Raw genomic sequence first — 11611 nt, forward strand, 5'->3', positions numbered from 1 at the left:
CGCTGATGACGGGGCCTGCGGCTGCCTGCCCAACCCGGGCACGTTCGAAGAGTGCCACCGGAAGTGCAAGGGTGAGGGGCGAGGGGCCTGGCGGAGCGTGACGGCCCAGATCTCGCGGGAAGGGGGAGACGGGGGTCCTTGGGAATCGGCGCGCACCATTGGAATCGTTTAACCGGGCTTTGGGAGTTGACGTTGGGATCGGATGGTGGAACGCGAGGCTGGGGCTTAGAACTGTGGAATGGAATGGAACGGAATGGAATGGAATGGTGCCTCGTCCGGATGGAACGTCACGACAGTAGAGAAAAGCCTGAGGGCGCTCAGGAGCCCCGCGCTCACTAAGCGCGACCCCTGGGGAGGGAACTGAGGCCCAAGGTCACAGGGTCAGCAAGGGTCCCAAGAGGGTAGAAGCCAAGGTCTTTGGCTTGGCCTAATTACAATAGCGAGAGTGGTAGGAGCTCGTTAACGAACGCTACTGTGGTATTCGGCGTGTTCAGTCACTAAATCTCTGGAACAATTTCCTGTGGAGGATTTCCATCTAACTCAGGGACAGTTTGACTTGAACCATGCAGGCGGTGACGTGGGTCTTGGACCTCAGCAAAGGCCCTGGCCCTGTCCACTAGGCAGGACCTCCCCTGCCCTGTTTAGGATACTTGGTGAGGTGTTCTGGGGGGGTGTGGCCGGGAGCGAGTGTGGAGCGTGAAAGCGTCTCTCTTCCCCAGAGCTGTTTCCGATTCAGATGGAGGGTGTCAAACTTACAGTCAACAAAGGGTTGAGTAACCATTTCCAGGTGAGCTTTCCCGGTCCCTCTCCTGTATCTGCGGTACGGCCCCGAGTCTCCCAGAGGGCAGTGTTTTTCAGTACTTGAAAAGATAAAAGGCCAGGCTGACTACTAATGGGGCCAGTGGTAGGGTTTGGGGACCCAGAATCCGGGGGTGTCCCTCACCCCATAACATCCTGCAAGACCGAAGTGCCGGCCGTGCGATCCATCCCAGCACAGCCTTTCTGAGTCTCATCAGGCCACACCTCCCGGTCTTTTTGTGGCGTGGATTGTGTGGAAGCCAGGGCTTTGTACTGGCCGGTGAGCCCCAGCCCCGTGCTTTCCAGTCTCCATTCCTGCCCAGCCCAGAGACCTCTTCTGCCAGCTCAGACTGGCGCCTACCCTACAGCCCCCCTCTTCACCCAGGTGAACCACACGGTAGCCCTCAGCACAATCGGGGAATCCACCTACCACTTCGGGGTCACATACGTGGGCACAAAGCAGCTGAGTCCCACAGAGGTAGGTTCTTTTGTCGCTCATTCATTCTGTCTATAAGTGGCCAAACATCCAGCTGAGGTGGCTTCACTGGAGGTCACTGCTGCTGAGGGCCTGTGGGCGCTGGGGGTAGGGACAAGGTGCACTGGGCTGTGGGTGACTCCTCCAACAGTGTCCCCTGAACCTCTGCTGTCTGTCCCTGTGCTGGGTCGTGCTGGGGAGACTGGGGTGACTGCCACAGCCCCGACTGTCACCAGTTAGTACCTGTAGGTGGCAGGGCTGGGCTGCAGATTAGGCAGGTCTTTGGGGTGCCAAACCGGGCGTTCGGACTTTCTCTAGGGGGCGCTGCAGAGCCACGAACGGATTTAAACAGGGAAAAGACGCTCTCCTCCGATGAGTGCTTGAAATGTAGACCGTAGGCCTCCCTGAAGGGGCTGGATATTGGGGTGGGGTGGGGACACTGCGGGCCAGGATGGGAAGGGGTGGTGCTGAATTAGGTCTTCCTGATTATTACTGAGCTTTTGCTTCCCTTCAGTAAATTATGCATTCAGCAGATCTTTGCATTGGACCCCTAGTCTGTGCCCGGCCCTGAGCTGGGACACAGCAATAACTGAGATAGCCATGTTTCAGAAGGACAGGACAGACCTGCTCCCAGGGAGTAATAATCCAGAGTCCACGGGGCGGCGATGGGGGGCCCAAAGGCTGTGGGAGCCTTGTGGGGGTCCTCCATCTCGGTGGCAGGGAGGGGGGCTTCTAGGAGGAGGGGCACGCCAGTCGTGCCCACCGCCTAGACTGCCCCGTTTCCATAGTGAGACCTCTGACCTGCCCTCTCCCCCCAGGCCTTCCCCGTGCTGGTAGGCGACATGGACAACAGCGGCAGCCTCAACGCCCAGATCATTCACCAGCTTGGTCCCGGCCTCAGGTCCAAGATGGCCATACAGGTGAGAGGGTGCACAGCCCGCTGGCCCATGGCCAGGCGCCCCCACACGCGCCCTCCGGCTCACGCGCTCCTGCCTTACAGACACAGCAGTCGAAGTTCGTGAACTGGCAGGTGGATGGGGAGTACCGGGGTGCAGACTTCACTGCAGCCATCACCCTGGGGAACCCAGACGTCTTGGTGGGCTCAGGTAAGAGGCTGGGTATGAAGGTCAGTGGTCACAGAACCCCTGTTCCTGCTGTACCCACAGATCCATTCTGACTTTTCTCTCCTCTGAGAAGTAGCTGAAGTGGGACTGACTTTTAAAAATACAGTAGTGCCAGCACTCCAGGAGGCTGAGGCAGGAGGATCAAACCTCAAGCTCAGCATGGGCATCTTAGCAAGACCTCATCTCACAATGAAAAATTGCAAAAAAGGAGTTCAATTCCCAGTGCAAGGGGTAAGGACACAGGTTGGAGGCCCAGCCCGTGCTGTGTGAGCTGTGAAGGGAGGGGGGCCTGTTTTCCTTCTCTGGGCCCGGACTGCCCACTGGGTCCTGAGTAGGTTAAAGAAGTTCACATGCGCATGAGGCTTTGTGTGATGCTGGGCACATGACAGGCACTGAGTTCCTGTGAGCTGCCCCGGGGCTATCAGGAGCTGGGTTATGACAGGGCACAGAGCAATCCCTGGGTCATGGCCTGCACGCAGCTGGGGAGCCTAGGCTATGGCCGAGGTTCATGACTGGGTTCTGTCTGGAATTGTCTCTTTCAGTTCCTTTTTTTATTAACCTCCTGCGGTAGTGGGGATTGAACCCAGCGATGGCTCTACCACTGAGCTGTATCCCCAGCCCTTTTTAAAATTCTTATTTAAGAAGATCTCATTAAGTTCCCCCGGCTGTGCTGGAATTTTATAATCTCCCACCTCAGCCCCATACCACCAGACCTGGCTCATCATCATTTTTTCTGTTCATTCTTTTGAGTATTTATGAAGCGTGGATTATATAGTAACTATTCCAGGCACTAAGAATAAAATGGTTAGCAAGAAAGCAAAGTTTGTCCTTGGAGAGCTTCCGTCCTGCTGGGCAGGCTCAAGTAAAGCAGCACCTGCAGGTGTCAGGTAGGCAGGGTGGGGCTCGCAGGAGAGCACTGCACAGCACACCTGGGGCTCTGGGTTCCAGTTCCAACTCTGCAGGAGAAAACAGGTGTCAGCCTTGTAATTCACAGCACTTGGGAGGCTGAGGCAGGAGGATCACCAGTCCCATCCCAGTCTGGCCTGGGCAAATTAGTGACTTAGCAAGACCCTGTGTCAGAAAAAGTCTGAGATGTAGCTCAGCGCAAAGGGCCTAGGGCAGAGTGGGCAGAGTCCTGGAAGGAGGCCTCGCGCTTCTAGTGACATCTGAACCAATCCTTAAGGATGGGGAAGGAGCCAGGCCAGTGGCTGGACAGGCAGCTCTTCTGGGTGGGGGAGAGCAGACGCGCAGGTACCTGGGGCAGGGCCCATAAAGGGTTAGGAGAGTAGTCACAGGGCCTTTCCTGTGAGCAGGGATGGAATGGCTCGGGAGTCTGAGCGGCTTCTGCTGCAGCGGAGGGGTGGGGTGAACAGCAGGAAGGTTCACAGAGCTGATGGGGTCTGCTGACATTCGGGTGTGGAGGGTAAGAGGAGGTGGATAGCTGCAGAATTCTGGGCCCGAACAACGGGAAGGTCACAGAGCTGCCAGTCACAGGGTTTGTGTCTGTCCCACTGTCTCCTCTGTAAGTGCACAGACCCCCTCCTGGGTAGCAGAGCCCACCTGCAGCTGGGGAGAGGCCTGGCTCGGAGATAGATTGAAGATCCCTGATTACCATTTGGGTTGCATGGGTACCTTCACCTCCTGAATTCTGTCTATTTTCCTGGTCTCTCCCTTTCTGTTCTTATTTTGTTTTATCTTTGTTTCTAAGTGTCTTTTTGTTTTTGTTTTTTGAGACAGTATCTCATTAGGTAGTTCAGGTGGGCCTTGAGCTCACTGTAGCCCAGGCTGGCCTCACAGCAATCCTCCTGCCTCAGCCTCCTGGCTGGGGTTACAGGTGTGCACCACCGCACCCAGTCCTGGGCTTGTGTCTCTAGCAAGTACTTACTGAACGTGTACTGTACATGGTATTGTAGGCACTAATGGTTCAGCGGGAACCACAGCACAGGCAGCCCTTGAGCACTTCCTCCAGCAACAGGCACAGCAGCTGAGGGGCGGGCTGGGAAGGGGTGGCTGCCGTCCATCCTCAGTGAAGGCGCCTGTGAGGCTGGGGGTCTGGGGCGCATCCTCGGCTCTGGCCAGGGAGTCATCTCAGGGCAGCTGTTACCCTCTGGTTGGAAAGGCCACTGCCTACCGCTGGGAGCTGGACCGGGCCAGGGAGGCAGCGTCCACTCTTGTCACCCTTGGCACGGGCAGGCTTCACCCTGGCTGAGGGGGAGAGTGACAGCGTCCATGCCAAGCCGAGCCTCCTGTCCCCTACCCGACAGCTCGGCCACTGTGTCCGCCCCCAGGTGGCCTCGCCCTCTGCTCCCCACCGCACCTTAGTGCCCACGGTGCACGCTCCGCAGCCTCTGGTGCCCACAGCCACCCCAGTGCTTTGCCCCTCAGATCCCCCAGGCGTAGCTCCATCCCCTCAGGCCCTTCTGTGCTGAGCACCCTGGTCACCAGCCCCACAGCCTGTGTCCTCTGTGGAGTGGGTGCCGTGGGGTCTCCGGCCACCTCTTGGCACAGCATTCGGTGAGAACCCATCTCCAGCCCCCTCCAGCTGTGAGCGTCCTGTCCTTAGGTTGCCATGATGCTGTGCAGTGGGCAGGACCCTCAGTTCTGTGGCCCCCATTTCACTGAGGAAGGGAGGTCAGGGAGGTCAGTCCCCCGCGCAGGTCGGTTGGGAGCCAAACGTGGCCAGACCCTCGGAGCCTTGCTCAGCCTCCTTCCCCTGCCCCATACCTGCCCGGGCTCACAGCACCCTGAACACAGCCCAGGTGTGTGCCATGCGTGGGGACCCACGGCAGTGATAGACAGCCTGGGCCTGCCCTGGGGCCAGTGAGAGGCATTTCCCCCCAGTACCGGGGGTCCAACCCATCTACCACTGAGCTGCATCCTCGGCCCGCCCCCGTATAGAGCCCAGGCTGACCTTGAACTTGTTACTCCCTCTGCCTCAGCCTCCTAAGTAGCTAAGATAACAGGTGTGTACTGCTGCAGCTGGCTAGAGACATTTGCCCTTTTTCAGTTTTTGAGATTAAGATCCCACTGTGGATTATAGCCTGGCCTTGAATTTGGGGCAGTTCTGCCTCAGCCTCTTGAGTGCTGGAATTACAGGCATGTGCCACCACGCCTGGCTTTTGCCTTTAAAACAGTATTGATGCAATCTGTTCCTGTTACAAAATCCCAGCTGGGACCCAGGCGTGACGACAGGGGCCTGTAATCCCAGCTCTCTGGAGTCAGAGGCAGAATGGCCGCAAACAGAGCCAGCCCGGGCTGCAGAGTGAGACTCTCAGAAAAACCAAAGAAATCCCACCTGGGAAAAACTCGGGCTGCTGTGATGGATTTACCCAGGTCCTGTCTTACCTGGAGTGACAGGAGCAGCCTTGTAAAATGGCGGTGCCCAGCCAGGGGAGGCTCATCGGGGAGTTGAGGAAACGAAGGCCTCACGAAGGCACCGCAGGCCAGGCGGGGTAGCATACGCCTGTGATCCCAGTGACTCGTGGCTGAGGCAGGAGGTTCACCAGTCTGAGTCTAGCATGAGCAATTTAGAGAGGCCCTACCTCAGTTTCATTTATTTATTTTTGTTTTTTGTGAGACAGGGTCTTAATATTCCAGGTCGGCTTTGAACTCATTATGTAGCCTAGGCTGGCCTTGCATTCCCAGCGGTCCTCCCGCCTGCCTCAGCCTCCAAAGTGCTGGGATTATAGGCTCTGCCACCACCCCCAGTTTCAAAGTAAAATTTTAAAAAACAGGCAGGGGGTGCAGCTGAGCACTGCCCTGGGCCGCTGTTGGGTGGCTCCCCCTCCTCTGGACAACAGGACAGACAGGACAGCCTCCCGAGCTGAGCCATGCCCACCAGCACGGTCTCCAGTGTGGCGGAATGGCTGCTGCTCGAGAGCCTCGGGGCCGGGTGCAGAGGGGCTGGATGTGGGCAGGCGGGGATCGGCAGGTCAGGAGCAAGGCCTGCGGGGCCGGGATGCGGCTGGGGCAGAGCACGTCAGCCTGTGTGAGGCCAGGGTTCCATCCCAGCACCACAGTAAAGGAGAGTGGGGCCTGAGCCAGGATGAGCTCTGGGGGCAGAGAACGGGGTGCCCGTGGGGGACAGCTGTGCATCCTGCTGAGGGCCGAGGGGCATCTGCCACGTCACCAGCCTAGGGAGAAGCTGAAGGTCGCCGTAGGGCCTTCACAGGTCAGGCCTTCTGTCACCCACTCTGCCGTGGTGATGGCTGGGGTGGCAGGGAGGGAAGTCCTAGTGCAAGGAAGCCCACGTGCTCGTGTCCCAGGTGGGCCTAGGAGGTGGCCCTGCTGTGATGCGGGTCCCAAGTCACACTTGGGCTTGGCAGCTGCACTGGGGAGCCTTAGCAGGCTCTGTATGAAGTCAGGCTGTGTTTTAAGCCGATCTCTGTCTTATGGCCCCTTGAAGAGAGCCGGGGGCAAGCAGGGTGCAACTCAGTGGGAAGCCCTGGGTCCTGTTCAGGGTGTCCTGGGCCTCAGTCCAAACACTTCCCATAGCACGGGTCAGAGATTCGGAGCTGACAGCTCCATGTCGAGCGCAGGCGGCTTCTCAGTCTCCCACAGCCGGACACAGGGTCCCAGCAGAGCCGTGCTGGTCCACGTTCAGTGAGGAGTTTCTGAGGCCGCGCACCTGGGGAGAAGGGCTTGGGGGTCCCTGCCAGTGGGGCGGCCCTCACATGTCCTACCTCTTGTATCTCCTGTACTTGCCCTTCCACGGGGCCCCTGGGTGGGTATCCTGACCAGGGAGTCTTCGCTCTCTGTTTCTTTTTCCTGTCATTCAATGTGGGGATGGAACCCAGACCTTACGAATGCCAGGAACCAGCCCCGCTCCTGAGCCGCAGCGCAGTGCAGCTCTGATTCCCCCCTCTGTCTTACCCGTGTGTCATTTCCTGTGTCTGTCACTTGCTTCCTCCCTGGTTCTTCTGCCCCCGGGAACCACATGTGTGAAGTGTCCTTCTTGGGGCTCCAGACAGTCAGGCCTTGTCCAGGGGTGGTGTCCCTGCCGCTAAGGGACAGGAGCCCAGCCTTGGACCAGCGTGGCCGCCCCCGGTGTAGTGAAACTCACTTATCCTTCATCACAACCCCGGGCGGTAACTGGGCTGGCCCAGAAGTGACGGGAGGTGGCAGAACTCCCAGGGCGAGGCCAGGACTTGGGCCCCAGCTGTCTGTCGCCCAGCCGCTGCTCCTTCTGATGAACAGTGGCTCAGAGCCAGGGCCCTGCCCTCCTGTCCGTGGTGGGGAATGGGTGCTGGCTCCTCCGGCCTGTAGGGGATGGGCTGACGAGGGGCAAGGAACAAGTGTGGATCCTGAGGGCCGCCCAGGCTCGGCAGGTGGAGCAGATGGCACAGCTGGGCAGGGAGTGAACCCACTGCGTCGCCCCCACAGGCATCCTCGTGGCCCACTACCTCCAGAGCATCACACCGTGTCTGGCCCTGGGCGGAGAGCTGGTCTACCACCGGCGGCCCGGGGAGGAGGGCACCGTCATGTCCCTAGCTGGGAAATACACACGTGAGCTGGGCCTGGACCCCGGGGCTAGGGAGGAGGGCGCCACCCACCCAGCAGCCCATGGCCCCGCGTGACCTGCCCCCGCCTCCACCCTGCCCTCTTTCAGTAAACAACTGGCTGGCCACAGTGACGTTAGGCCAGGCGGGCATGCATGCAACGTACTACCACAAAGCCAGTGACCAGGTGAGCAGGTGGGGTGACCCGTGATGCCTCCCAGGCCAGGCTGGCATGCCCGGCTCACCATTAGGCCTTGCTCCGGCTCCTCCAGCTGCAGGTGGGCGTGGAGTTCGAGGCCAGCACAAGGATGCAGGACACCAGTGTCTCCTTCGGGTACCAGCTGGACCTGCCCAAGGCCAACCTCCTCTTCAAAGGTACAGGCCTCAGTTTTCCCGCGTAGAAAATAGGTGACTCAGCCTTGAGCGGTAGTGGAGGCCAAAGGAGGTGACAGAAAAAGCCATGCGCAGGACCTTCTGTGGGCCGTGGGGTTACCAGGGAGACTGTCAGGAAGTGAGCCCCGAAGGGGTCTGGAGCCAAGCCAGCAGCGCTCTTCCTGTGTCTCCCACCAATGGAAGGCAGCTGGCAAAACTTCGACCCACCCCACTCATTGCACATTAGGGGAGATGGAGGCCCACAGTGTGGTCACAGCCAGATCCAGAACCTCACTGTAGGTGACTGCCGCCTCGTGGGACCCCATGTTCCGGGTCTGGTGTGCGAAGATCACCTCCTGCCCCCTTCAGCCAGCCGGGCCAGGACTTCCCCTACCCGCCTTGTGAGGGGCCGAGCCTGGTGTCCAGAGTTCTGTCTCCACGGTGCACTCCTCCATCCACCTGGAAGGGCGCAGTACCCAGTCCTTAGAGGAGATTTCAGTCCTGCGTCAACATCCTGAGCATGGCCTGGACCCGGCCTGGTGCTGTGGTGCTGGGGACGGCGGTGACCAGGCCTCGTCCCAGCCGAGTGCCCGGTGGGGGAGACGGTGACAGCGTGAGCGGCCCTGGGGGGTCCCCGTGGGGGCACATCTCATCTCACCGCCCCTCCCTCAGGCTCCGTGGACAGCAACTGGATCGTGGGTGCCACACTGGAGAAGAAGCTGCCTCCGCTGCCCCTGACGCTGGCGCTCGGGGCCTTCCTGAACCACCGCAAGAACAAGTTCCAGTGCGGCTTCGGCCTCACCATCGGCTGAGCTTGGGCGCCTCAGATCCCGCCTCCGCCCCCTCTTTTCCCTCCCTCCTGGGGTCGGGGTTAGCGGAAAGGAGGGGGCCACCACCCCGCAGCTGAGGAGGGGTCCCGGGACCGAGGGTTCTGAGCGCAAAGGGCAGCAAGCCCAGTGGGCCTGGGTTGCCCGAGGGGATTCGGCGTCCTGCAGCATGGATCCTGAGCCTCAGGGCGGAGGCGGCAGCACAACCTCAGGGAGAAGTGGCGATGTCCCCGCCGGCCCTGCGGAGCCAGCTGAGGGGCAGCAAGAGGAGCTCCCCGCCGTCAGCCCGCCCCGCCCGCTCTCCCTTCTACTCCTCGGTATAAATCATGTTTATAAGTTATGGAAGAACCGAGACATTTTACAAAAAAAAAAAGAAAAAGAAAATACAAAAAATATACGTGAAACAAAAAACTAGATGGGAGGCTTGCTTTTCTCCTGGGTCCTCGGGCGTTGCTGCCGCTGCTTCCCTTGCCCACCGGGGGCGCCAGCGCCGCAAGAGCGGTTCCTGACGCCGGGTTTAACAGGCGCTCTGGTAAGGGGGAGCCTGGCCCGGTATCACAAGGGCGCCCCATGATTTCTGCCCTGCCTGGGGACGTCACAGGCCTTTCCTCGCCCGAAAAGCGGGCTCCTGGGGTCATTTGCCCCTTGGTGACCTGGCCTGAGAGGCTGCGTAGGACTTTGCACCGGCAAACTAAAGCAGTGGATGACTCAGTGTGGAAATGGGGGCAGAGCTGGCTCTTGGCCCTCAGGTCCAGAAAACGCAGGACAGGTTGTGGGGGCTTTGAGTTTTCAGGAGCTTCCGAAAGGGTCCGGGCTATCTGCAGAGCTTCAGGACGATTAGGGAATGAGTGGGGTGGGTGACAACGCCCCTCGGGTTGGCAGGGCCAGGATTCTGCTGAGGGGGGCCTGCTGACTGCTATGCAGACGGAACAAACTGCGGGCCGGTGAGCACAGATGACCCCTAGTAACCCCAGGCATCGCTCCCCTGTGCTCTTCCCGGCAGGGTGCTCAGAGCTTAAAGCAAACACTTCGGCCGGGGCAGGCGGCCTCCCCAGCCCTGCAGTCTAGTGTGCATGCTTTTCTTCGTGAGACCTGGGCTGACCCTCCTGCTTCGGCCTCCCGGAGTGCTGGGATTACCTGCTTCCGCCGCCACGCCCACTGCTTTTCACTTTCAATGGGTAAAGAAACACCGCTCAGAGAGGCTGGGCTAACTGCCCAAGGTCACACCGCCGGCGCTGATACTTCCGAAACCGGAGGAAGGTGCGGCGTGGGCGGCTCCTGGGTCTGTCCGCGCTGCCCGAGCCAGAGGGGTGCTGAGCTCTCATTTCACAAGTGGGGAAAGGGGCTCCCCTAGATGCTCGCCTGAGCCCTAGAGGGAGCCGGGTTGAAACTCAAGGGCCCCCTTCCCCTCCCCCTCTCCTCCCACGTCTGCCCACCACCCCGGCCCCTCCCCAGCTGTACTCATCCACGCAGGAATAGGACGCCCCCAGCGACCCAGCACGGTGGAAGCCTAGGCTCCAGGCTGAGGGGTCACCTCCCTTCTTGGGGACAGGGGCGGGGGTCACAATGCCTCCAGCCCAACCTCCTCCCCCCTCGGCTGCCTCGTGACAGGGGGCTGGCCCAGCCCGCCCTGGCCCATGGAGGGGCGGGGCAGGGGGAGCCCTATAATTGGAGGAGTCCGGGATCCCACAGTCCTGCTCAGACCCCGTGGAGCCCCAGGACGCCCTTCCGCAGCAGCGGGTGAGAGAAGCGGTTGGACACTGGGACCCCCTAAGGGGATCTCGGGACCCCCGGGCCGCCAGGAAGAACCAGAAGCCAGGAGGAAAAGGCGGGAAGCTCGGGAGAGCCCCTTGAGACAATCTAGGAGATAGGACGTGACTGACCTGCGCCTGGGTCGGGTCAGACGGGAGCTGGGGACGATCTGGGAAGGGCGTGCAGGGCTCCGTCCCCGGCTAGAAGGCAGGGTGGGGTGCATGTGGAGGGGCAAGGACCGGGAGGTGAGGCACAGCCAGGGCTCACGAACTCTGGTTTATTGAGCACCTACTGGACGCCCCTATCCTCCTGAGACCTCCGAAACCGGTGGCGCAGGGGTAGCTCGACCAGACGGAGGACTCCTATACGAGGGTTAAATCTGCCGGTAAATGGAAAGCGGCGCTCAGACGCCGGCTTGGAGCTTCGAACGCGCAGGCAGAGGATCAAGGATCGTGGTGGAGCCGGAGCACGAAGAGCCGGCACGGACTCAGACGGAGCTGGGGGGAGGAGGAGTGGAATTTGAACCCTGGGAGAGGGAGATGGAATTTTGGCAGTAGGGCCAACTGGGGATGGAGACATAGATAGCAGAAGACAAAGAGAGTTAAGTAGACCTGGCAGGGAGGGGGATAGCTCGGTGTTTTGTGGTTGGACTAGGCTGGGCAAGGGGCCAGGTGAGTGTTTGTGATTGGATTAGGGTGGGGCCGGGGCCGGCTTCGGGTGGGCGGAGCCCTCACTGCGGCTGACTGACAGTTCCTCCCCCCCCCC

General features: G+C 60.2%; 2 protein-coding genes and 1 long non-coding RNA gene across 3 annotated transcripts in view; 2 read left to right on the forward strand and 1 right to left on the reverse strand.

The window, feature by feature from the left end:
* Positions 1–9626, forward strand: part of Tomm40 (translocase of outer mitochondrial membrane 40) — a 10659-nt gene extending 1033 nt beyond the window's left edge. The window contains exons 2-10 of the mRNA XM_033766000.1: positions 2–71; positions 720–787; positions 1184–1276; positions 2092–2193; positions 2274–2379; positions 7780–7902; positions 8006–8082; positions 8168–8270; positions 8940–9626. Of these exons, the coding sequence (XP_033621891.1) occupies positions 2–71; positions 720–787; positions 1184–1276; positions 2092–2193; positions 2274–2379; positions 7780–7902; positions 8006–8082; positions 8168–8270; positions 8940–9079 (882 nt within the window). The 3' untranslated portion in view covers positions 9080–9626. The remainder of the gene's footprint in view (position 1; positions 72–719; positions 788–1183; positions 1277–2091; positions 2194–2273; positions 2380–7779; positions 7903–8005; positions 8083–8167; positions 8271–8939) is intronic.
* On the reverse strand, positions 2985–6002 carry LOC104861683. The gene is made up of 3 exons (XR_780091.3): positions 5743–6002; positions 4283–4602; positions 2985–3353 (listed from the first exon to the last, which is right to left on the reverse strand). It is a non-coding gene; the product is annotated as an uncharacterized LOC104861683 (long non-coding RNA).
* Positions 9627–10738: 1112 nt separating the features above from the next.
* Positions 10739–11611, forward strand: part of Apoe (apolipoprotein E) — a 3085-nt gene continuing 2212 nt past the window's right edge. Inside the window, exon 1 of the mRNA XM_010623359.2 lies at positions 10739–10834. The gene's annotated coding sequence lies outside the window, so the exon portion shown is untranslated. The remainder of the gene's footprint in view (positions 10835–11611) is intronic.

Source organism: Fukomys damarensis, unplaced genomic scaffold (genome assembly GCF_012274545.1).
Source record: "Fukomys damarensis isolate Sample0158 unplaced genomic scaffold, DMR_v1.0_HiC HiC_scaffold_19, whole genome shotgun sequence".
In the NCBI taxonomy this organism is placed as follows: Eukaryota; Metazoa; Chordata; class Mammalia; order Rodentia; family Bathyergidae; genus Fukomys; species Fukomys damarensis.